This window comes from Lodderomyces elongisporus, chromosome 1, assembly GCF_030384665.1.
Source record: "Lodderomyces elongisporus chromosome 1, complete sequence".
Lineage (NCBI taxonomy): Eukaryota > Fungi > Ascomycota > Pichiomycetes > Serinales > Debaryomycetaceae > Lodderomyces > Lodderomyces elongisporus.
The window spans coordinates 3,329,456-3,354,045 of NC_083673.1; the positions used below are offsets into that span (position 1 = coordinate 3,329,456).

General features: G+C 36.3%; 11 protein-coding genes across 11 annotated transcripts; 5 read left to right on the top strand and 6 right to left on the bottom strand. All coding sequences in view use genetic code 12, as the record gives it.

Moving 5' to 3' along the window:
* Positions 1 to 762: 762 nt before the first annotated feature.
* Positions 763 to 2,511, bottom strand: TGL1 (cholesterol esterase; the record flags this gene model as incomplete). The annotated part of the gene is made up of 1 exon (XM_001528662.1): positions 763 to 2,511. One exon carries the CDS (start codon positions 2,509 to 2,511, stop codon positions 763 to 765), a length of 1,749 nt encoding a protein of 582 aa, XP_001528712.1.
* A 2,119-nt stretch (positions 2,512 to 4,630) lies between these two features.
* On the top strand, positions 4,631 to 6,427 carry SOD4 (Cell surface superoxide dismutase [Cu-Zn] 4; the record flags this gene model as incomplete). The annotated part of the gene is made up of 2 exons (XM_001528663.2): positions 4,631 to 4,685; positions 5,733 to 6,427. 2 exons carry the CDS (start codon positions 4,631 to 4,633, stop codon positions 6,425 to 6,427), a joined length of 750 nt encoding a protein of 249 aa, XP_001528713.2.
* A 1,487-nt stretch (positions 6,428 to 7,914) lies between these two features.
* On the top strand, positions 7,915 to 8,829 carry PVL30_001203 (uncharacterized protein; the record flags this gene model as incomplete). The annotated part of the gene is made up of 1 exon (XM_001528664.1): positions 7,915 to 8,829. The coding sequence occupies one exon, from the start codon at positions 7,915 to 7,917 to the stop codon at positions 8,827 to 8,829; it is 915 nt and encodes a 304-aa protein (XP_001528714.2).
* Positions 8,830 to 10,379: 1,550 nt separating this feature from the next.
* MSF1 (phenylalanyl-tRNA synthetase alpha subunit, mitochondrial) lies at positions 10,380 to 11,723 on the bottom strand (the record flags this gene model as incomplete). Its single annotated transcript, XM_001528665.1, has 1 exon — positions 10,380 to 11,723. The coding sequence occupies one exon, from the start codon at positions 11,721 to 11,723 to the stop codon at positions 10,380 to 10,382; it is 1,344 nt and encodes a 447-aa protein (XP_001528715.1).
* A 529-nt stretch (positions 11,724 to 12,252) lies between these two features.
* Positions 12,253 to 14,013, bottom strand: TAH18 (NAPDH-dependent diflavin reductase; the record flags this gene model as incomplete). Its single annotated transcript, XM_001528666.1, has 1 exon — positions 12,253 to 14,013. One exon carries the CDS (start codon positions 14,011 to 14,013, stop codon positions 12,253 to 12,255), a length of 1,761 nt encoding a protein of 586 aa, XP_001528716.2.
* Positions 14,014 to 14,479: 466 nt separating this feature from the next.
* Positions 14,480 to 16,582, top strand: PVL30_001206 (uncharacterized protein; the record flags this gene model as incomplete). The annotated part of the gene is made up of 1 exon (XM_001528667.1): positions 14,480 to 16,582. One exon carries the CDS (start codon positions 14,480 to 14,482, stop codon positions 16,580 to 16,582), a length of 2,103 nt encoding a protein of 700 aa, XP_001528717.2.
* Positions 16,583 to 16,742: 160 nt separating this feature from the next.
* Positions 16,743 to 18,236, bottom strand: MSS1 (mitochondrial splicing system protein; the record flags this gene model as incomplete). Its single annotated transcript, XM_001528668.1, has 1 exon — positions 16,743 to 18,236. The coding sequence occupies one exon, from the start codon at positions 18,234 to 18,236 to the stop codon at positions 16,743 to 16,745; it is 1,494 nt and encodes a 497-aa protein (XP_001528718.2).
* A 263-nt stretch (positions 18,237 to 18,499) lies between these two features.
* PVL30_001208 (uncharacterized protein) lies at positions 18,500 to 19,426 on the top strand (the record flags this gene model as incomplete). The annotated part of the gene is made up of 1 exon (XM_001528669.1): positions 18,500 to 19,426. One exon carries the CDS (start codon positions 18,500 to 18,502, stop codon positions 19,424 to 19,426), a length of 927 nt encoding a protein of 308 aa, XP_001528719.1.
* Positions 19,427 to 20,710: 1,284 nt separating this feature from the next.
* DGK1 (Diacylglycerol kinase) lies at positions 20,711 to 21,805 on the top strand (the record flags this gene model as incomplete). Its single annotated transcript, XM_001528670.2, has 1 exon — positions 20,711 to 21,805. One exon carries the CDS (start codon positions 20,711 to 20,713, stop codon positions 21,803 to 21,805), a length of 1,095 nt encoding a protein of 364 aa, XP_001528720.2.
* A 210-nt stretch (positions 21,806 to 22,015) lies between these two features.
* PVL30_001210 (uncharacterized protein) lies at positions 22,016 to 23,218 on the bottom strand (the record flags this gene model as incomplete). The annotated part of the gene is made up of 1 exon (XM_001528671.1): positions 22,016 to 23,218. The coding sequence occupies one exon, from the start codon at positions 23,216 to 23,218 to the stop codon at positions 22,016 to 22,018; it is 1,203 nt and encodes a 400-aa protein (XP_001528721.2).
* A 582-nt stretch (positions 23,219 to 23,800) lies between these two features.
* Positions 23,801 to 24,433, bottom strand: PVL30_001211 (uncharacterized protein; the record flags this gene model as incomplete). The annotated part of the gene is made up of 1 exon (XM_001528672.1): positions 23,801 to 24,433. One exon carries the CDS (start codon positions 24,431 to 24,433, stop codon positions 23,801 to 23,803), a length of 633 nt encoding a protein of 210 aa, XP_001528722.2.
* Positions 24,434 to 24,590: the final 157 nt, after the last annotated feature.

Sequence of the window (24,590 nt, forward strand, 5' to 3'; positions counted from 1 at the left end):
TTTTTTTTTTTTGGTGTTACTTAAGAAATGAAATAAGATCCACCACGATAGAAATTTTTGAACCGCACAATTACTCCATTAGTTTAATGAATGATTTACTTGTGTTGTAAAGATAGTTCAACTATTCACATAGCTTGACCTTGTCACTGGCTAATCCTAACCTAAGAATCTCTTTCCTCTCCCCGCCCCCACCCCCACCTTCAAAAAAAAAACGGAAAAAAATAGGAAAAGGAAAAAGAGAAAGAAAAAATTAATTTTACAATTTACAATTAGAGGTAGACATAAAGCAATTAATTGATGTTACTATTCGTGTCCTGATCGAACTTTTTATAGGGCCTTGCTTTTGTGTTATGTCAACCATTTTTGCAGCAACACTTTTTTTTTTCCCTGGGGCTCTTATTCTATGGAAACCAACCAAATGAGAAGGCGCAAGAAAAAAGTCTTTACGAAAATAAGAGTGAAGAAAATTGAAGAAAATTGGAAAAAACAATTTAAATACAAATGATAAAGGCTAATGTCAGTCCTCAATACTGCCTTTATTTTGTTGGCAACTAAAGTCTAATGTTCAAGAACCTTTTTTTCTTTTTACATAGTCACAATAGTTTATTCCACACAATGGAAAATGAAATTTTGCTAGTAAATTGAAAAATTCCAAATAATTTTACCAAGAAACAAAGGAACAAAAGGGCAAGACGACCAAAAAAAGGACAAGGAAATGAAATTTTTGGATTTTCTGAAAATAAATCTAAAGTATATAAATAGTTATCTTAACGCTCCAAAAGAACCACTGCCCGATATGGATGGAGATGGCTCATATTCAAAACTACCCGAAGAACCAAAAGATGATCTCTGTCTCTGTCCTTTTCTCTGCCCATTCAACATTTTCAAATACGACCTATTTGGATTATTGTACTCATCTTCAGTTGCTTTGTTGTTGCCACTACTTTTAAAATGAAGGTCATTAGTCTTGCCAGCATCACCATTATTATCACCCCCATCGATAAAATCAGCAACATCACCATCACCATCGGCACCATCAGCACCACTACCACCACCACCATCGGCACCACCACCATCAACACGGGCAACAATGTCCTCAATCAATTTCCCATTTGGATCATTTCGAAACAATCTTGAGTAAACGTCATCGACGTCCTCCTTGAGATACCTCAATACTTGTTTGAATGTCACGGAAAATGCATCATCACCCCATAAAAGATCCAAATGTTCATAATCTTTGACTGCATGTGTACGAGTACTCTTTGGTAGTTGTGATTTCATAACGTCAATGTCCACTAACGAGTCAGCATCCCCGTAGACTAGGCTGATGGGGATCTTGATATTCTTTAAAGGGTAACTAATTGGGTTCAAGCCAGATAGGAATGAGGAGTCATGGTACATTTGAAAGTTTTTTGCTTGCATAACCTGGAACCAGTGAATAACACATTTGGTACTTGTAGTTGAGTATAAATGTGCATAACTAGCCAATTTTTGTAATTTGGTGATGTTGTATGCTTTCCAATTGAATAACATGTAGTTTGAAAAATCAATCATGAAATTGAACAATGGTGGGTACATAATTTTCTGCCAAAACAAGCATGATGGCATCAATACTTTTCTTGAAAATAACAAGTATGTGATGTTGGGGGATGACTTGAGTAACACATCAAGAAACTTGGAGTAGAGACCGTGTGGTGTTGTTGCCGGCGATATAGCAATCATCTGATCAATCTTGTCATTCAACTCTGCATTGACAGAGATACTGGCAAATGCTTGCGCACTGCCTTGACTGAAACCGATATAAGTGAGTTTTTGCTTTTTTGTAGCTTTCAAGATGTAGTCTATAGTATCTGGTATGTCAAATAAGGCAAATTCGTCGATTGAGAAATTCCAGTACTTTGTTGTGTTTAATTCGTAAAACAAGTGCTTTTGGCTATATTTGTTACCTCGATTATTTCCCAACCAGACATCGTATCCCAATTCGTATAATATAAATGGTAAGTTTTGGTACTTTTCAAGCATAGTGACCCAGATTTCACTGCACATCAAAAGGCCGTGGTGCAAGTAGACAACTTTGCCATTTGGCCTTCTCTCTCTTTTGCCTTTAATACGGTGAACTGTTAATAAGTAGTTATCCTTGGTGGTGAGCACCTGAATCTCAATGTCGTATCCGTGTATTTTCGCCATCTCCTGTATGTCGCGAGCATTCAACATTTCAATCATCTTGTTGAACTTTTCTTTGCTAAAGCCAGACGATGATATATCCTTTGACTTGAGATAGTGGAACTTTGCCTGGTCATCTTCGCCAGCTGCCTCTTCACGCTTGATATCGATTGCATTTGAGGTGAGGCTAAAGATGTTGCCTGTGACCCATGTGAATAGGGATATAAATGTACTTGGTAACACTGCTGTGATGTTTGTAACAATTATCTCTGCCCATGCAAGGACAAAGGAAATGATAATAATGGGCCAATCAAAAAGACTTAAACGTCCAATCAATGGTATTGTCATCGTCAAGGAGCCCGGATGTAAGGTGTTTATATATATATGTATATATGTATATGTATATATGACTTTTCTTTTTGTATCTATCACTTTTCTGTCTTTATCGCTTTTAAATGTGGAATTCTTTTGAAAACTTGTAATGTAAAGGACTCGTCTTTCTGTTTTATCAGCCAAAAATTCATTCTGACGTCAGAAAGTCATGTGAACAAAAAAAAAAAAAAAAAAAAAAGAAAAAAAAAAAGGAGGAAAATAAAAAAATAAAATAAAATTAAAATTAAAATAATGAATAAATAGATATAAGTATATACATATAGCTATATACCTCAAAGGTAATTATAGGAACAATATTGTAAGCGAATTCCACTGTAGTACCCTTTTTTGTCCGCTTTGTATTTTCTTCTTTTTTTTTTCTTCTTGCTTTGTTGCTCTCTGCAATTTTTTTTATATATAGTCACGTGATTAGATCAAAGCAAAGTTTGCAAGTGATAATGTTTTTTTTTTTTTTGGCTTATTTGCCAAACTTGTTCATTAGTAAGAAATTATCGTCTTAATGGTGGCCTAAGGAAAAGAAAGGAAAAGAAAGGAAAAAACAGATTTTGTCGATAAAAGATACATATGTGCCCAAAGCTCGTGTTGACAAAAAGTGTCAGTATACTTAAGGCAAAACTAATATATTATTCAACTCCAAGTAAAAATAAATCAAAGAAAAAGGAAAGTTCTAATGGGCTTTGTAAATGAGGAACCATTATTTGTTGTATTACTAAACGCTTTCAAATGAACGGGAGGGATAATCCACCTCCCGTTCAATTTTTAAAGAAAATTCAAAAGAATAAAGGCAAACGAAAAAGGGAAATGAGAAAAAACTTGTGAAGCTGAAAGTCGAAATCATAAACTTGGTCCTTAACTTTAATATAGTCTAATCTGAAATCTTCACAAGTGTCTTCTTTCTCAAAACTTGTTTTCTCAGTTTTGGGGTTTATTTTTGTCTTCTTTTGGTTCACTCCTTTTTTGGTTTCGATTTATGATGAAAAAAAAATTGAGCAAAAGAGAGTGCGGGGGGTGGGGCTGCTCACGATTTTATTGGTCAAAAAATGACTCAAATTTTTGATTTTCAGATTGTTTCTCTCTCTCTCTCTCGTTCTTTTTTTTTTCCATGGTAAACCTAAGGGCCTCAATGCTTTGTGTAACCACCATAGCACGGTTATACACAAATTCTATTTGAAACATATACACACAATGATTATGATCAAATTGAGTGATATGGCATTCATACCAATTACCGAGGTTTCTTATATAAGGTAGTATATGTATATATATGTATATAAAAACACATATATACATGTTTATTTTGTTTTTTTTTTTTCACATTCACAAATTAGGTAGGACTTTATCTAAACCATCAATATCTCATCAAAACAAATAACCGGAAAACTATTTTTGTTTTGTGTAATGTAGTGTAATTCACTTCAACTTATTTTGTTGCACCAAACCAAACAAGACAAAAGACAAAAGACAAAAGACAAAAGACAAAAGACAATAGGCCTGTATTGAATAACAAAACCACTATTGTTGATCAAATAGATTGCAATTGCCAATAACACTCTTACAAGCTGGTTAATATTACAATTTACTTTTTTTTCTGGTAATAGAATCAATTATTATGATACTGAGCATTGATGAAATTAATTTATATTGAATAGAAACAATAGAAGTAAAATAACAACACAAATTGAGCCCTAGTTACTGTTTGCATTGTTTTATATTGCGTTTTTATCTTTATTTTCAAAAATTTGAAGTTTTCACTATTGAATATTGGCCATTTTATATTTCCCTACTCTTTGCTCCCTATTTTTTCCACTTCTATCTAGAGTTTGTTTCCAATTGCTTTTCAACTTTCGAATCCAAATTATTCTATGCAAAGAAAAGACTAGACTTGATTGCATGTTTACACCAATGTGCAATATCTCGTACTAAATTTTGAACCAACCAGCTTCTTCTGCCTTCACTCTTTTTTCCTTCTGCCCTCTTTTTTTTGTTTTTTCTTAAATGTCAAAATAACTAAAAGAAATATTAACTAATGAGGTATAATACGAAAAGTTCAAAAAAAAGTAGATTTATCATCATCATGGGGTTGATATATGCCAGCTCCTACTACAAGATGTTGACATATCGTCTAGCCAGTTTTCTCTAATTCTTTTTTTTTGTTTGGCATTAAATTTCCACAATCCTTGAAAATTGTTTAGTTTTTTTTTTTGGATATTGCAGATATTCTATTGTTGTATAATGTTTCATAAATAGTATCCCAATTAATAAGTAATCTTATTACCTTGTTCTTTGGTTTTTGTTTGATTTTTACTTTTGTTTCCTTTAGTCTCAGTAGTTGATCGATACTCGGAGACGCAATATTAAGATTAACAAAACAAAAAAAAACCTAAAAGATGGCCAATAACAGAAGAGCATTAATGTTTATGCAGCAGCAGTACTGGTAGAAAGAGTAGTACCTGCAGCACATACATACAAAGTATATTCCACAACAGCTCTCTCTGCATTAAATTCACTGTAAACTCAAAGCATAAGTTGCAAAAAGAATGGAATAGAGGGGAAACAGGAGGAAGAATAAGGAGGAAGGGGTTAACACGCATCATGAACTAAATGTAATAATAGAATAAGAACAAAACCAGAATAGAAAAAATTAAAATAAATTGAAATAAAAAAGTAAAAGCAAAAAGAAAACAACTTTCCCCTCCAGCTCGGAATTCAAATAATAGGAGCAGATGGAAGAAACAGACTAAAAAATTTTAAAAAAACAATTGACAAAGGAGGAATAACACAAGTGGTTGGAATTGAGTTTAATATAAAGCTGGAACTATTTCCACTTGGAGTTTGGCAATTCTCCTAAAGTCTGTTTCTCTTTTCTTCTTCTTCTTCTTCTTCTTCTTCTTCTTCTTCTTCTTCTTCTTCTTCTTCTTCTTCTTCTTCTTCTTCTTCTTCTTCTTCTTCTTCTGCTTCTTTTTCTTCTTTTCATTTCAATTTATATTCTCAATTTGTTATTTCATTCTTTCCTTTCCTTTGGTTTTCTATTTTTTTTTTCATTACTCCCGTCACAAGTAAAAGGAATAACCATTTGGATTAGCTTATATATACATATATATCGTGTTTTAACCGTTTGCTCCACACAATGATTTCATCCGTATTCAAACAAATCGTATTTATTGCCCTTGCATTAGCAGGTGACGCCCCAGTGCAAACAGATTCATCCAACCAAGAATCTGTTGTTGCTACATTTAGTCCCAAAGGTACTTCTGAGATTTCAGGAACTATCAAATTTAGTCCTGCTAGTAATGGTTCAGTCTTGGTCTCAGTTGACGTTAGTGGTTTACCCTCATCAGGTGGCCCATTCCCATACCACATCCATGAGGCACTTGTTCCTGAGAATGGCAATTGCACTGCAACTGGCGGCCATTTTAATCCATTCAATGGATCGGCCTCGGCTACCGAACCAGCTGCTAAAGAAGTTGGTGACTTGGCTGGAAGACATGGTAACATCACCACCACCTCAGACTTCAAGACAGAGTATGTTGACAATTATCTTTCCTTGAACCCAGACTCTGAGGCATACTTTGGAAACCTTTCAGTAGTGATTCATTCAAGTAACAACTCAAGATTGACATGTGCTAACTTGGAATCTGAAGAAAGTTCTGGCACAAATGGTGGTGATGGTGGTGGTGCAAGTGGATCTAACTCAACAACAGGTGGTGGTGGTGCAAGTGGATCTAACTCAACAACAGGTGGTGGTGGTGCAAGCGGATCTAACTCAACAACAGGTAGTGGTGGTGCAAGTGGATCTTCAACAGCCAACAGTGCCAGTGGTTTGGAGTATGGTGGAATGGTTGTCGCAGCTGCTGTTGCCTTATTGATTTAACTGGCTTGATATATATATATATATATATATATAATAAAGTAGATATATGAATTCAATCTGTACCACTAACTTGAAAGTTTTTGAGCTATCATTTCTATTTCGCTTTTTTTGTTTTATCAAACTAGTTATAATGTCTTATCTTTTGTTGTTGTAAAAAGAAAAGGAATTCGAAGAAAAGGTGTTATCATTCAAGATGGTCGAATTTGTCCATATTTATATATCGCCAGCAAAATCCAAAAAAAGTAGAAAGATAAAAAAATCAACTCCTCCACTTGCTTTCAATGGCTTGTTGTGTATTGGTGAGCAAAATATTATTTACCTCTTCTGTGAAATTTTATATTCTCATTTTTATCCTTGTTCTAGTTTAGAACTATACATCACCTTTCTCTTTTTGTATAAATCTCAAACTTCAAACAACAAACATCAAATACAATTGGAAAACCGAATACCGAATACCGAAAACAAAGAGAATAAAACAGAAACATCTCGAAATTGAATTTTACCTTCAAATTGGAATAAAAAAAAAGATAAAGAACAACCACTGACTTTTATCTTTGTTTGTTTGTTTCTTTGGTCTTTTTGTTTTTTCTTGTTGATATATTCTCCTTTATTTGTCCAAAGGCAACCTTGTGTTTAATACAAAGAGTGTTTATCAAAATTTTGGGCTATGAGGTTGCTCTTAGTAATGATCCTGGTAGTTTGCAAACATTTTTGTAACTTCCACCACCACCTCCACCTCGACTTCCCTGCCTCCTGTTACCCTCCACAACGAATAATAATAATAATAATAATGATGAAAAAAAAAACACACACAATCAGAGTTATACGCTTATGTAATCGGACAAAAGGTGGCTTTAACATCTCTAATTACAATTATACGCTTACGTAAGCGTAAAAATATCAATTTCTTTTCAATCTTTGCACCATCAAGTATCCGATGCTTACAAAAATGAATAATTCATATACAAACATGTATATACATTTATGGGTCTATGAACTTACGTATAATGTAAAGTACAATGCACTTGTAAATTTCAGTCACGGCGCTTTCTAAAGGTACAGGGCTGAGTCTATTGTTCGTAAATATGTGTAGTCTTCTTATTTGTTATATTCTAAGCTTTCTTTTTTCTTTTTTTTTTTATTTTTTTTTTTTTGTGTGTGTGTGTGTTTCTGTCCCCTTAGCACCGTTACATCCATAATTACAAGTGACAGCTTCATCTTAGGTAAGCGTATGTCACCTTCACTCCTAAGCCTGGAACGCGTCAAAAAACACAATAATGATGATGAAATGATAACCTTTAGCAAATGGAACTATTTATCAAAAGATGCGATAAATAGTGAAGATGTATAAAAAGACAAGCAAGGTACCTGTGATCAATACCCAATTTTTGTTTCGATATAATAATTTGAAATCACAAACTTTTCGATTCAACAATATTTAAAGCAAAAGCAAAAGCAGTAGCAAAAGCAAATAATACACAATTACTATGCAAGTACAGTACAAGTCCCAGTGGGAAGTTACCAGTGGTTTTCAAGTCGGCTTTTTTGCAATGTTTTTCTTTGCCTTTATTTACTTGACTATACTAAAGATTCGTCAGCATGCCAAATTGAGACTGATAATTGCTTTCTTCATACTCGCGTTTATATTCAATGTGTTAAAGATTGTTGGTGGTATAACGGGATTGGTCTTGCTTAAGTCAACTAATTTCAACGAGACTTTGTTCATTGTGACCTACATTTTTGACTCGATTAGTTTGGGGTTGGTGTTGAGAGCAATCAGTTCATTGGTGCAACATATGTTCAAACAAAACAGACAACAATCAGCATCAAGAAACAAATTTGCATTTCCATCGCAATATGGAAATTCCGATCATGATTCAAACAACACCGAGTTGAAAACAGGTGATGTTGAAACTGGATATGACAATCAATACAATGAGGCAGTTGATAATAGTCTGGTTGAAAGCGAGGACGAACTCACTTCCAAAAACCCACTTAATCCATTCCGTTTAGTAACACTCTTGATACTTGCCGCAGTGGTGTCTAGTGCCGTGGGCTACAGTTTGCTCAGTAATGACACAAGCATGTCAACTGCACAGAATTTGGTTCGTGCGGCAGTAGTATTATTTTCGATTGGCACTTTGGCATTGATAGCCAGTTTGGTATATATTTGGTCACACGGCGCAGAGTCACTCGTTGTTGCGCCACTACTTATTGCCGCATTGGTGGTATTGATTGTGAGATGCTCATATTCCTTATTAACTGCTTTCCATGGAATTCATTTCAATGAACCAAGCAAGTATATGTTGATATTTGGAGATTACAAGTACTATACCTTCTTGGGGTTATTGACTGAAGGGATTGCTAATGTGCTAATGTTAGCTGCATTCTCCCAATGGTAAAAACAAATTTTTATCTTGAACTTTTTTAGTTTTTTTAGTTTCTTAATGGTTTTAGTTGTTTTCCCCAGTACGATTTACTTGCAATGTCTTAATTTGATGTGTTTATAGAAACAAACCATATACACTGAATAATGTTGGATATATTTAGATTTTTGCTTCAACGACTGAGATGTTTCTTCTTCTTTTTTTTTTCTTTTTTCTTTCTTTTACTATATCTCAATTTCTTTCAAGTTCGTTCCCCTTTTGTTGATTCCTTTGGTTTCCAGTGTTTTTTGCAACTTCTCTTACAAAAGGTTATGAGCAAAAGCCAAAATGACCCAAAAAAAAAACAACAACAAATGAGTACCAAAACTATTCATAAAGTCAAGGAAAAGCAATATTTCATTTTATATACAGCTAAAGACAACTTATTTACAATATATCCGTAATTCAACACACAACTATATCTCTCCAATTCTTGTAGTGCTGACATTTTTGGATTCGCCACCATGATTAGTTTGCTCGCAGTATGTACACTTGCAACCAGAATGATGTTGACTCCTATGGTTATTGCACCACCACGAATGCCTTTCATTGGCATGCCCGCGAGCAATATCATGACAAAGATGATTTTGTTGGTAATGAACTGTGGCTCTACCTGCCATAAAAGCACCGAAAACTATCAAAAGTCCACCAAATCCAAAACGTGGTCTGTACATGGCCCGATGGTGTCCATGGCCAAAACCTCTTGAGTAATATGGTCTCATCTATTTTTTTTTTTGATTTTTCGTTTCACTCTTCTATTTAGCTCTTTTTCATCTACTTTGCTCTGTGAAGTAAAGTAAAAAGTAAAAAAGGAAAAAGGAAGAAAGAACAAATTTAGGGATAATTTGAGAATTGATAATACAATATGACCAATAAAGGAAAAAGAGGTTTGAAAAAAAAAACAACCACATATTGGGATTTATTCATACATTTATATACATAGCTGAAATTAATTCAGTGGCAAACTATTTAATCATTCAATTTACTTGATAAGTCACAACTAAATAATACATATAATTCTCCATTAGCCGTGTTGTAAGAAAAGAATTTGCATCCGAATATGACCACTAAGAGAAATAAAATAAGTGAAATTAAGATTAGAAAAAAAAATAAAGAATGGGAAAAAGGAGCTGGTAGCCTGGAGCCTGGGGGAGAGGGAGGGAACCTTAACCCCGCCCGGCTCCGTCCTCTAACGCTAATTGGCGTAAATAATATATGCTATGTGAACGGAATACGGAGTTTACGTTACTCTTTAAATATATGTCACGTGATAGAGTTCTACAAATGCATACATTTACTTTTTCCCTTTTCCTTTTTTTAATTATTTTTGTTTTACCAAAGCTTTTATCAAGCATTTGTTTATATATATATATATAGATATGTACATGGAAATTATAACAAATAGAACCATTAGCAATAGGAATAACAATAACAATCACAATAACAATAAGAACAAAAACGAAAAAGGGTTTGTTGTCAACTAATAATTGAAACTGGTTTAGTTTTTTTATTTTTTTTCAAATGAATCATCTAATCTCAATCTTAAAGTTTTCCACCAAGTCCTTTTCAACCTTTTTGTGAACTTCATTGATCTCAGCATTGGTCAAATTACGATCCATGCTTTGATAATTAATTCTGTAGCACTGGGATTGCTTACCTGTCTTTGGATGGGTAAACTCATCGACTAACACTACACTCTCAGCAGTGTCCCCTGCATGCGTTCTCACTATTTCCATCAAATCATTGCAGTGCAACTTTACATCATTGTTAAGCCAGAATGATACATCTCTCTTAACACCTGGGTACTTTGAATATGGAACAAACGTATTGATTCTTCCCTGCTGGAACTGTTTATGAAATCTTTCATCTTGTGTCCAAAACAATCGGATATCAGGAATACCAAACAAAAGCATGGCAATACGATCCAAGCCAATACCAAAAGCCCAACTAAGCTTATCATCGCCCAAGTTTGAATTGAGCAAAACCTGTTGTTGAACAACTCCACATCCACAGCATTCTAACCAATCACCTTTCCACCAAACTTCAATCTCCCATGAAGGCCCTGTCCATGGGAAATACGCCTCAACCCACCTTACTCTTAATGGCTCGGTTAAATACTGCTCAGTTGACCCAGCCAATTTGGCAGACTCTCTGGCTTTTTCAAACACTTGGTTGACAACATACTCAACAGTTTTCTTCAAGTGCGTAGATACCAATTTGATCTCCTCTAATGTCATATGTTCCTGCGCTGGGTTGTTTTCTGTAACTGGTTGATCTCTAAATGGATCTTCAACAATGATATTAGTCTTGGGAATAGCTTCAATGTCTTTTCTGATCTGCTCCAAATCACCACGCGGCCATATTCTCGCACCTTCCATTTGATGGAATGCAGGGTAATGTGTCCTATCAACCTCATCCCGCCTATACACATCAGCGGTGATTAAATACCCAGGCGTCTTGGAGTTAATAAAACATTCTTGTTCATGAGCCGATGTATGCGTGCGTAGCAAATGATTCTTGTTGAAGTAGTAAGTATCGGATTTAGACCTACCAACATGATCTTCGGGGAACCCCAAACTATCAAAGTTTTGGTACTTTGTCACTATAGGATGGAAATCATCATAGATTGTGTAACCCATCCCGGACATTTCAGATTTAATAAGATCATGAAGAATACCAATGGGGTGGTTGTGGTTTTTATGAAGCTTTCGTGTGATCAAGTCGAGTATAAATGGTGGAATGTTGGTCCATTCATCTGAAGGATATGATTTGGCATCAACGGTAATAGACTTTGAGGTGGATTGGAAACGAGCAAACCGTTTGAGCGCGTGACAAATTGGCAAAACTCGCAACGGTAGAGTCTTGAACATGATAAGTGAAACGATTGGGATGTTGAAGGGAAAGAGACAGGTGGAATATACAAAAAAACGTAAAATTGAAAAAAGAATATAAAAAATAATTAAAAATAAAAAAAAGAAAAAAAAAAGATAAAATTAAATAAAATAATAATAATAAAAAAAGAAGAAAACAAGAAGAAAACAGGAAAAGAAACAGGAATGGTGAACCAAAAAAAAAATTAAGAAAGGAAATGAAAGAAAAAAACCATAGAAAATGTGTTTACTCTGTTTCAATAAAACAAAGATTTGAACTTTTGTTTCTTTGGTGCTTAAGGTTTTTGAAAATTTTCAAATTTTCCATATTCCATTTTCCATTATGTTTCTTTTTTTAATGTTTTTTTTTTGGTTTCTTCTATGTTGATTTGTGGTCTATTACATAATCTATAAATTTGTCAACATTTGTCAACATTTGTCAACATTTGTCAACGTTTTTTCTTTTCTATTTCTTATTCTATTCCTTTCTTTATTTTATTTTCCATTTTTCTATTAATATCTCATTTTTTCACCAAGCATCTTCTTTGTACCGACCAGTATCCTCCAATGCATTGACAAATAGTTGTGCTTGGGCGTCATCAACTTTAAGAAATCTTTTGATAATCTCTACAAATGTCAACTTTACCTCTCTTGGCATCTTCCCGCTGGAACCGCATACGAAAATTTTAGCATTTTGGTTGCAAACGAGATCACCTACTAACGAGGCTTGATCGATTAGGGCATCTTGCACATACTTGTATTTGGATTCAGCATCTCTTGAAAAACAATTCATTATGTGCAAGTTTGGTACCTTTTCCCAAAAGTTTTTGATCAAATGATCTCTTTCTTCAAATCTGCATCCAAAAAATAAAAACATTTCTTGCGTAGAGTTTTGATAAAGTAGGTTATCTATTAATGACTTCATTGGTGCTACACCTGTACCAGGTGCAACCATTATGATTGGACTATCGTTATCAATGACAAACGGCGACTTATCGAATGAAAATACAATTTCATCTCCTGGTTCGAGTGACTTGAGCCATCTAGTGCACAACCCTTTTCTAGTCCTCCTCAATATCGTCTTATATTCAACTATGGCAACCACAAGTTCAACCTCGTCGGCATTTGGTCTCGATGCGATTGAAAACATCCTTGGTTTAATCAAAGGGACAAGATCCAATATATATGATACTGGGATGTTGAGGTTACTAAACTCGGTTATGGTTTCCAAAATCAGTCGTCTGGGTCTATTAGCATAATTGTATAGTTCCTCAGGATCATCAAATGCACCAAACTCACGCAACTTGTCCTGTTCTCTTTGCCCATCCTCAGTACCGTTATCACAAAAACGCCAGAGCATACTGAAAAAACTTCGTCTTGGAATCGACATTATATCCAAATGGTACTTGATGAGACTTCGCAATGTGATGTGGATTTCTTGGTCAATTAGATTCTTGATGCGGAGCTGCTTGTCTGCTATGGCAAGCCATTGTGGTTGCAGTTCAAGTAAAGCTTGAACATCTTCGTCGAAGTTGCATGGATACAATGAAATCGTATCGCCAACTTTGTAATCAAGATCCTTAGATTTAATCTTGATGTGTCGAACATCTTGGAAATGATCTTTAGCGGTAATGCGTTCGTTAGCAAAAACAGTGCCATGCCTTAAATTATTGTATATCTTTGGCAAAAGTGAGTTATCGGATAATGCTTTGGTGTTTGCCTCCACGAATGCTTTTGCCTCATCTTCTTTACTTTTACCCATTATCACTTTAAATTCAGGTATGGGTACAACTTGATCATCTATCTGTTTCACAATAGAGATTTTTTGAGATAATGCTGCAATCAATTGTGTTTCCCACTCCAAATAAAAGCCATCTACGCCTTCAGGTGACATTTCGTCTGCCTCACATCTCGGAGAAAGCTCTTGACAGCCAAGCTGCGTCATTCTTGCATGAATCTTTTTGATAGCATAATTGTATTTTACATATGAAGAATCACCTAATCCAAAGGTTGTGAAATGCAAATGTTGGAAAAGATCGTGCGGTAGTTTCTTCTTGAGTATGAACTTCATAAATGACTTGGCATTGCGTGGTAACTCACCTTGTCCCGTTGTAGAGCAGATGATGATTAAATAATCAGTATCTGTAATCAATTGCTTTAGAGGAAAGCCATCTAAAGTAGAAAGTTTTGCTTTTAAATTGTAGCTGCGTAATCTCTGCTTGAGATACTTCGCATACTCTTCTGCATTCCCTGTCTCTGAGCCGTACAATATGGTTATTCGATCTGTCATGATAAGTTTGCAGGTGTATTTGCTTTTATGAATTTGAAATTCTGGTCCGGTTCATCTACCCAGAAGGAAAAAAAAAAAGTCTTTAGTTACGGTAATTGTGGTAATTGGGGCTAAGGTGAGTATCGGTGGTAATTCCCATCGGAGCTACATAGATAGATAGGATGGACATAATCTCGGACGGACCTGGCCTTCACCATTTGATTCACGACATCAAAATTTGCGACATACTGCCGATTGTGCGTGCGTGTGTGAGTTTGTGCGTGTGTGAGTTTGTGCGTGTGTGAGTTTGTTCGTTTGTGGAAAAGAAAGAGAGAGAGAGAGAGAGAGGAAGCAAAAAAAAAATAAAAAAATCCGGACAAACAGAGAGGAACACACTCCCACCCGTCCGAGCATATGTCAACAAAAGAGTAGGTTTCTGAGAGAGCTTTTTCCAAGATTGAAGGATACAAAATAAGCTGCAAAAATTATGCCACCAAAAAGAAAAGTCTCTACAGGTGTGTCAGGACCAGAACCTGCGCATGCACCAGCACTGGGTTCAGAAAGCCCTCAGCTTAAAAAACAAAAACCGCAACAGCCTGGAAAGCACTCTGTCAGCGCAACGAAAAAGTTTTATCAATCGACTTTGGATCGTATACACACTTTACAAGAGGGTGATGAGCTATTAGCTGCAGCTTTCATCAAATTACCGTCAAAGAAATTTTATCCGGATTACTATCATCTTATTAAAAGGCCGGTATCTGTCAATGAAATACAAAAGAGAGTGAACTTGCGGTATACTGGAGAGTCTACGAGCGAGTTTTTGGATGATTTCAAGCTCTTGTGGGAAAATGCAGCTACATATAACGACGTGGATTCATGGATTGTAAAGAATGCGAAAAAATTGTTTGAGTTTGTTCAGGATCAAGTGGCTAAGTTTGAAAACACAGCCTCGTCTCAAGAAGAAGAAGAAGAAGAAGTAGAAGAAGCAGTAGTAGTAGAAAAAGGAAGAGAGATTGAGGAGGGTGCAGACGCTACATCAGAAGCTGAATCTGGTATTAAAAAACTTAGACCTACCAAACTCAAGTTGAAGATACCAAAACACAATATAGAGGCACCATCGAAGAGAAAAAACAATGGCGGAGAGAATAAGACTTTTTCATTATCCACGCTTACGAACGAATGTTTGAATGTGTTGGAAGACGTGATCAAGCACGAATTTAAGGATATTGGTGTTCTTAGTTACATCTTTATGGAGGAAGTTGACCAAAGTTTATACACTGATTATTCTAAATACGTGAAAAAGCCGATGGCATTCAATACAGTAAAGAAACTTTTGAACACGCAAAAGTTGTTCAATTCGAAGCAGTCTTTGAGTGACAACTTGCAAATATTCCACGATACTGTGGCTCTCATTTTTTCCAATGCTAGAGCTTATAATAACGAAGGGTCGCAGATATCACATGATGCCACCTTGTTGGAGAAGTACTTTGAAACCCAGTATGGAATATTGAAGACAAAGGTGCATGAAGTATTGGAAAAACAGCAACGAGAAGAAGACGTGCAACAGCAGCAGCAGCAGCAACAACAACAACAACATCCAAAGTTGAAGATTAGCCTTACACGTCCATCTACTGAGAGGAAAACTAAAAAGGTGAAAGATGAACCAAAAGTAAGTCAAACTGAGCAAACTTCAAAATCTGTTTCTGAAGTAAAGAAGGAAGAAAAGGCTCAGCACCTACAGAACCATGAGGCACAAGCTCAATTAACTCAAGTACAGCCAGCAACTACAGAAGCAATGGTTGTTGCGCCTCCTTCCGTATCCACTTTAGAGAAAACTTCAGCGGAAGTCAAATCATCAGCAGAGGTTGCAGCTGATAAAACCGCAGAGAACACAATGGGCAGATCAGAGCCAACACTACTAGAAAGCAACCTAATCATCCAAGAGTCATCGATTTATTCGTCGCCATCATTGTCTCAACATCTAGCAAAATACGTCGACCAGCAAGTTTCCTCATCTATTTTGTCGCCACTAGTTTCCAGAGAGTCGATAATCAAACAAGCATTGTTTCCCACGCTAGCGAAACAACCATTGGCAACGATGTTTTCATATAAATTTCCTGCAAATGGATTTGTTGACCATTCTTATTCCGTTGTCTTACCCGCTGATGTTCTGCCGTTTATCTCATTCAAGGTATCATTACACCATCATCTTTTCTTAGCCAAAGAAGCTGATCTCATTGATGGTCACGGGTACTTAAACTCAACTTCGGATGAAGACTTTCAATGCAATTTATACGTCAATGATGAAGAAGTGATCCAGCCAAATGATTGCTTTGCGGAAAAGAAGGAAAATAGCGACGAGAGCGTGCTTGCGGTGCAGTATGATATTAAGCTTAGTCCCGGATTGAATGTTTTGTCGTTTGAATGTAAAGTTGCTCCAGCATTAAGCAAGAAAGTCAAAAACACAGTTTTGCAAGAACAACCCGAAGAGTTTAGTGGAAGCAGGCACACAAGACATCAATTACAGCAAATGAAGATGTCCTGGGATGTAGAAACAGTCAATTTCTACGTAGTATGTAGTCAATATTGATTCAATGTAATATTATTAGTATCATTATCATGATCATTATCATCATCATCATCATCATCATGATTATTTGTTATAACTACTATTGTTGTACTTATTATCATTAGTTAACCATGATCGAATCTAGAAAGTATCATTATTCAATCATTACTTTTATGCAATGCTATTTACCAATACAAAAATTTGAAAACACTACTCCAAGGATTTCTTCAACACCAATGGCCTCGCCGGTGATTTTGCCGATGCCTTCAATCGACTGGCGAAGACATTCGGTAGCAAGGACAACATCGTCATGTTCTTTCCAAACAAAAAATTCCTTAAATCCATAGAGCACATCATTCTGAAGAATATCTTGAACACGAGACGAAATTATCACTGGGTCAGATGACACCGTTTCGGTAATCACTTTGAATCTCTTTATCATTTCCAGACGAAGTTCTTCGATACCTGCACCCGTCAGGCACGAGATAGGAAGGATGGATATTTGCTGTGGAGAATGCGCTACTCCTAGCTTATGCAAGTACCAGTCTCGAAGAGTGTTTACTCTGTCTTGATATAGGTCCTCTTTATTCAAAACAATAAGTATTTGCTTACCCGAAGCATGCAATGTTGAAAGCAAATTCTTCATTTCATCCAATCCAGTTATCTGAGTTGGATCCAACACCATAATTACAAAGTCCGCTGCTTCGGATTTTCTCATTGCTCGTCGAATGCCTTCCTGTTCAATCTCATCTGCTTCTGATAGCAGTCTAATACCAGCGGTATCACCGAGCACAACTTTAAACCCGCCGATTTCTAAAGGCAACTCAAGCACATCTCTCGTGGTACCAGCAATGTTGCTGACTATCGCTGCTTCTCTATTAGATAATGTATTAAGTATAGAAGACTTACCAGCATTCGGTGGCCCAACAAGAGTTAAATTTATACCTTTAAGCAATACTTCAGACGATTTAGTCCTATGTAAATATTCTCCAATTTCCGATTCCATAACTTTGATTTTCTCACTAACAGAGTCAAATAAAAGTGCCGTCTCTTCAAGGTCGTGGTCTTCACCAAAATCAATCAACGTTGTTAGGTTTGCTACATTTTCAAGTAAGTCCTGTCGCCATTTGTTGAAAATATCCTTGGTCTGTCCCGACATTGACGCTAGTGATGCAAGTCTTTGCAGCTCTGTTTCTGCATTGATCATTTCGCTTATCCCTTCCAAAGCTGTAAGATCATACTTGCCATTAGCGAATGCTTGTTTGGAAAACTCACCAGGCTCAGCTTGTCTAATAATCACGCCATTATCTGGATCGTGAAGCGCGCTTATTGCTTCGAGAACGGCTTTGATGATTGCAATTCCACCGTGAAGATGCAATTCGAGAAGATCTAGACCTGTATATGTCCTTGGCTTTGCAAAAAACAAAGTAAGCGACTCGTCTAATAGCTTTGAGGAAACGGTAGGAGAATAGAGCTTGCGGACACTTGCTATTCGATTCTTTGGTGGGGTTTCAGTCTTTGTCAATTTATTGTAGATGTATGATGATTGAGGACCGGAAATTCGCACCACTGCAATAGCAGATTTAGCTAATGGTGTTGAAAGAGCAAATATTGTTGGCTGAGTACTCCGGATGGTACTATGTAATCTTTTTTGCCATACTCTCAATTGTAGCATATGCAAAGTGGAGTTTTTGTTTCAAAATAGAATAAAAGAAAAAAAGTGGTGGGTGGAGTTTGGGAAAAGGAAATTAGTGTCATCGTGAAAGATGGTTATTGAAAAATGTTGCGAAAGATTTAATGATTTCGGGGTATATGGTGATTCAATGCAGGACAAATAACAACTACTACTAAACCTTCCCTCATCTTATCTTCGCCGCCTACTTCTCTACACTTGATCACATTCTCAGCAAAACACACACATACACACACACAAACAGCATGCTCAAAATCCCACGTAGACTATTCACTACTACACGCTATCTTTTTCATGAGAACCCATTGGGATTGCCTCGCTTCAATGCTAATGCCAATGCCAAAGTCAAAGCCAGTGGTAATGATGCACCTCAAATGCCTCGAAGTCAAAAAGGGTTACCAGTCAAACAAAATATCCCAAATGTGAAGAATATTATCCTTGTATCATCTGCCAAAGGAGGAGTCGGTAAATCTACTGTTACTGTAAACACTGCCTTGTCTTTAAGGAGGCTAGGCAAAAGTGTTGGGATTTTGGATGCGGATATATTTGGTCCATCTATTCCTAGACTTATGAATCTCTCGGGGGAACCACGAATATCACAAACTAGTGGTAAACTTTTGCCATTGTCCAACTACGGAGTCCAGACCATGTCTATGGGATACCTTGTAAAAGACGAGCAAGCTGTTGTGTGGCGTGGCTTAATGGTCATGAAAGCCTTGCAACAATTGCTTTTTGAAGTTGAGTGGTCGTCTACGTTAGATTATTTGGTTATTGATATGCCTCCGGGAACTGGAGATACTCAACTCTCAATAAGTCAATTACTTCGAATCACTGGAGCAATAATAGTATCGACGCCACAGGATATTGCATTAATCGATGCTGTGAAAGGAATCACAATGTTCAACAAAGTCAATATTCCGATAATAGGGCTCGTACAGAATATGAGCCATTACATTTGCCCCAATTGCAACCATGAGTCGCATATATTTAAGAGCGAGGGAGCTTCACGTGTAGCTAAGGAACACGAATTAGATGTCTTGGCGAATGTACCATTGGATGAAAAAATTTGCTTCCAATCTGATCTTGGAAAGCCTATTGTGGTTGCCGATCCAGAAAGTCCAATTTCCAAATGCTACGAAGAGATTGCGAAAGCGGTGATAAACTTTCATTGATTGGATTATTCTGGATGTTGGAAACACCGAACTGAATAGAAAAAGAACTTAAATGGTATGCTTGTCAAGCAATTCGTAAACCATTTATTAATTGCAAAAAAAAAAAAAGCAAAACCTTTTCAAAAATTAATATAAAATATATTTATTGCATTCGTTTTGTTATCACCAAAACATGCCAAATTTCATTCTGCAAGCTACCCATCTCAGCAAGCTACTCATCTCCATATTATAATATATTCTCGTGGCAAATAACAACATAACTTAAATAAAGTTACACCCTCTCCTTTCTAATTCCAATATTCTTTTTTTTCTCTAGCTGTCTCATCCTAATCATTGTCATCTAACAGTCATTTCAATGATTCAAATTGGGTTGGTGCAACAAGGAAATTGTTTTAAGAGAAAAAGAGAGTGTATGCATTTGTTTGTATGCTATATACAATAAGGAGAAAGACGGGTTTTTCGGATGCTTAGGTAAGGAGAAGCTCCGAACTGCAGAATTCCTTTGACAATCGGAAACTCCGAAATCTTGCCAGTGTATTATATATTCTTTTTGCCTTTTTTTTTGTTTCCTATTCTGTTTTCTATTATGTTTCTTCATTTCTTCAATACAAACTTTCTGTTATTGTCCAGTGTATTAAATAATTATAAAGGAAAGGAGAAATTTAAACCATATGTTCTGCTTTGGATTGCATAGTATATGAATAGAAAAGAATCGGATAAAACTAAATTGTTGAAAACACAGGGTGGTTTGCACCATATGCCGAGGATAATATTGTTCACACTGTAAATCACATCGCACATATCAAAAAATACACAAAAAAGGGCAAAAAAAAAATAGGGACTAAATTGGACCAAACAATTGTTTATGTAATAAATTACGTAATGCGCGGAGCTTTGGAATCAAAACAAAGAAAAAGAAAGAGAAAAAAAAAAAATTTGAAGAAGAAGAAGAAGGTAAAAAAAAAGAAAGTAGAAAGAGAGAAAGAGAGAGAGAGAGAAAGAGAGAGAGAGAGAGAGAGACAGAGAGAGAACCGGTTTTGCCTACGATTCAGACTAGATGTCACTTTTTTTTTTTGTTATTTTTCTATATTTATATATTTTCTTGTATTTAAAAGTACTCTGGAAATCCCCTACTTTTCAATATAACTACAGAACAATTTGTGTGATTGCTTTACTGTTTGGTCCATTTTTGTTTTCTAGTATTCAGAGAGGTTTCTTTTTATAAAAAAAAATATATATATATCACTATAATACTATATGTCAATCGCCAACGAATCAATAGACATGACCGGTCAGGAAGCCGAATTCAGAAAAGAAATTGCATTCACGATGCTTGATTTTGATAAAAACAATAGTTCCTACATTGAAGAGGAAGACAAAACTTATATATATAACACTACTCGTGAAGAGGAAAGTTCATCCGATAACGAAGACGATGAGATCGATGCCGATGAAGAAGATGTGGTAGCGGTGCTTGACTCTAGCAAAAGTTATGACGATGCGGATTTAGAAGAAGACCTCATCACCCCTAAATCAACAATAGGGTTGAGTATTAATAAAAGAAAAGGGGAAGAAGAACGAGGAGGAGAAGAAGAAGCAGGAAAGGAAGAAGAAGAAGAAACAGGAATAGAAAAAACTGGTAATAACACAGCATCAAAAACAGTAGCTTTGGAAAAGAAAAGTACGAGTCAAAGTGCATTTAGAAAATTCCTCATCAAACACGAGATTCCCAGAAAAGCTTTCCATTCTTCCATTGGTGTCCTCACTTTATGGCTATACACACAGAGCTATACTAGTCAACAAATATATATCCCGCTCATTACCGCATTTGTACTAGTATTTATCAATGATTATGTCCGTTTGCATAACCCCGAGATTAACGAGTTTGTTTGTTCAAAAATGTGGTTTGTTATTCGTGAAAGCGAAAAAAATTCATACAACGGAGTGTTGTACTATCTTGCCGGTGCGTTTTTGGTGCTTTACTTTTGCCCCAAGGACATTGCAGTGGTGAGTATTCTTCTTCTTAGTTGGGCAGATACCGCAGCTTCAACGGTAGGACGGCAATGGGGCAAATATACGCCAAAGATTGTTGACGGAAAATCTGTTGCTGGATCATTAGCCAGCTTTGCCACTGGAATCGCAGTTTCTTATTTGTTTTACGGGTACTTTGTGCCGCAATATAGCTGGGTCAACAAGGCGGGTGATATCTACTGGTCGAGAGAGCTGAGTCAATTGAGTATGCCTCTTTTTTCAGTTATTGTTGGAGTCATTGCGAGCATCTCTGAATTTGTCAACCCTTGGGGTCTCGATGACAACTTCACCATTCCAGTCTTGAGTGGTGCAGGTATTTATTTGTTAGCTTATCTAACACATATTTAGAACACAAATAATAGAGGTATTGGATCAATCCACACTTAATTTTTAATTTTAGTAATCTAGTTTCTTTCAAAAGAAAATGTATTTATTGATATTGAGTTCGATTGTAGTGAGATATTTATATTTACCTACACACTTCTTATAATAGTTAGCTTTTATTTCCATCTCTATTTTTATCTCTATTTCATTTTCACTTTCACTTTATTTGCATGTTTATTGCTCGTTGGCGAATAGTGCAGCATAGCCCTGCCCAGTGGATGTACACATAGATATAACACCCAACTCTTTATTTTGAGCACGCAATCCATTCAACAAGGTCGCAGTCACCCTTCCACCAGTTGCACCCAATGGGTGACCAATTGCTATCGCACCGCCGTAGGGGTTCACTTTATCATAATCCAATCCCAATTTATTGATGCAGTATATCAGTTGCGATGCAAATGCTTCATTGAGCTCAAAAATATCAATGTCGTTGATCTCAATACCCAAACGATTCAATAGCTGAGGAATTGCAGCTGAAGGACCAATTCCCATTAGTCCTGAAGGTACACCTGCCACAGCAGAGCCAATAAACTTTGCAATGGGCTTATATCCATATTTTTCTGCGTTCTCCCTTGTAGTCAAAATCACGGCTGAAGCTCCATCCGATATTTGCGAGGAGTTACCAGCAGTGGTGAACCCGTCTTCTTTGAATACGGGTTTCAATGTGGACAATTTTTCAAAGGTGGAGTTTCCTCTGATTCCATCATCCTTGCTTACCACTACGGGCTCACCCTCGGGTGTCCTTGCGTCTATTGGCACTATTTCCTTTGCAAAATGGCCACTTTCTGTGGCTCTTGCTGCTTTCAAATGTGACTGTACGGCAAATTCATCTTGTTCTTTTCTTCCAACTCCATATTTCTCGGCGACTGCCTCACTTGTTAATCCCATTGGCATCAAAACATTTTTTGCCTCGTCATCGGCATCTTGTAAAAATGGTTCATAGATTCTTTGGGGAATTCCTCGATGTGGGAAATAATCATGTGTCATTGACTCAACTCCAGCAGCAATGGCAAATTGATTCTCTCCTGAAAGCAAAGATCCCGCAGAATATGTAATGGCTTGTGCAGAAGAACCGCATTGTCGATTCACAGTGTTGACCGTTGTCTTTATAGGGAACCCTACTTTTTTAACTGCTAGAGCCGATGCTTTTTGGCCGCCGAGTGTTTGGAGAACGGCACCAACAAGTATATCATCAATTAATTGTGGATCGACTTTTGAGCGAGTAACAGAGCCATGAAGGATATGATAAAGAAGCTCTTCAGGGTATAATTGCGCTAACCCACCTTTGATAGACTTTGTTACTGGGGTTCGCAATGCTGAAAGAATAACGATATCCTTTGCGGATTTTTTCAAAAGTGGTGAGACCGGGGGCATCTAGAATAGTAAAGATAAACAACTCAGTAAGGGCCAAGATGACACACTTTTTTTCTAAAAAGAAAGAAGAAATAGAAATAAAGACTAAAAAAGTAAGAACTAAAGTGGCTCTTCACTTATATATATGTGTGATTATATTTATATACATGTTGAATTCTTGAAGAATGTTTAAAAATTGAAAAATCTGTGGCGTAAATATTGCTTTTGGACGTGTGCGTATATACATTACTGTTGTTTGATTCTGGAAATTCATTTTTCCGGCCAAATTTAAGTTAAACAGATTAATCGGAATTAGCTGAAAATAAAAAGCTCTCCTGGCTTTGTTCCTTATTATTTTGCCCGCCATATATAATCGAAATTGAGGGAAAGAAAGCACAAAAAAAAATTAGGAAGAAACGAGATATACCAGAAGAAACGAAGGAACGGAAAAAGTAAATTTTCGGAAATTGAAATTTAGAAAACATTCAGTATACATGCTAGCAAGCTATACTTTACATATTTTCAACAGCTACTGTGAAAGTAAATGAACTGGCAATTAGGTTTTGGTATACTACGGCCAAGATTGAATTTGTGTTTCACACTTCATGACTCGACTATCTCATTTCTGATTTGCACAAACTCATCATAATCTAAATGTGCTTTTAACCCATCGTATCTAGTCAACTTCAACCATCCTTCTTTCAAACCTTTTGAGTAGAAATCTGTCACTTTGCTCTTTGCTACGGGGTAATCGGCTTTTTTAAGAAGGTAGTATAACGTAGTCAATTTATCCCACTCTTCGTCCTCGGCCACTGAAGGCAAGAAAGTTCCCAGAAAGTGTTGATGCTCGATATCCAATGATATTTTCAACCCATTTAGGCCAATTGTCCAATCTTCTGCATTATCAATAGAAACAAACTTATCCAATAATGTGACACTCACTTCCAAATCTTTCACCTCTTTCAGAGTTATAGGAGGAAATCTGGGGTCCTGTAATGCGGCACTAAGGGAAAATTTAGAGACCCCTGACTCAATAGGAAGCGATTGAAACGTTCCAATGCATCCTCTTAGACTCGAATGCTTATTCCAAGTAATAAATAATGGAGCTGAAGATGGCAAAGTAGACGGGTCTTGCTTTAAATCGTCAAAGTATGCTGTAAGCAGCACTTTATTAGTATCTATTTTTAGTTTATTGACCAAGGTTTCAAAAGCATAACAGCACAAAGCCTTTGACATCGTGGATAGAGGTAAGTATTGGTAAAATGGGGGGGGTGATTTATATATATATATATATATTTATATTTATACAGTAGTGGTAACACTACTGGTATTAGTGATAACAAAGAGTACGAGTGATCCAAGTGATATTAGTATTGATGATTTCTCTTATCGG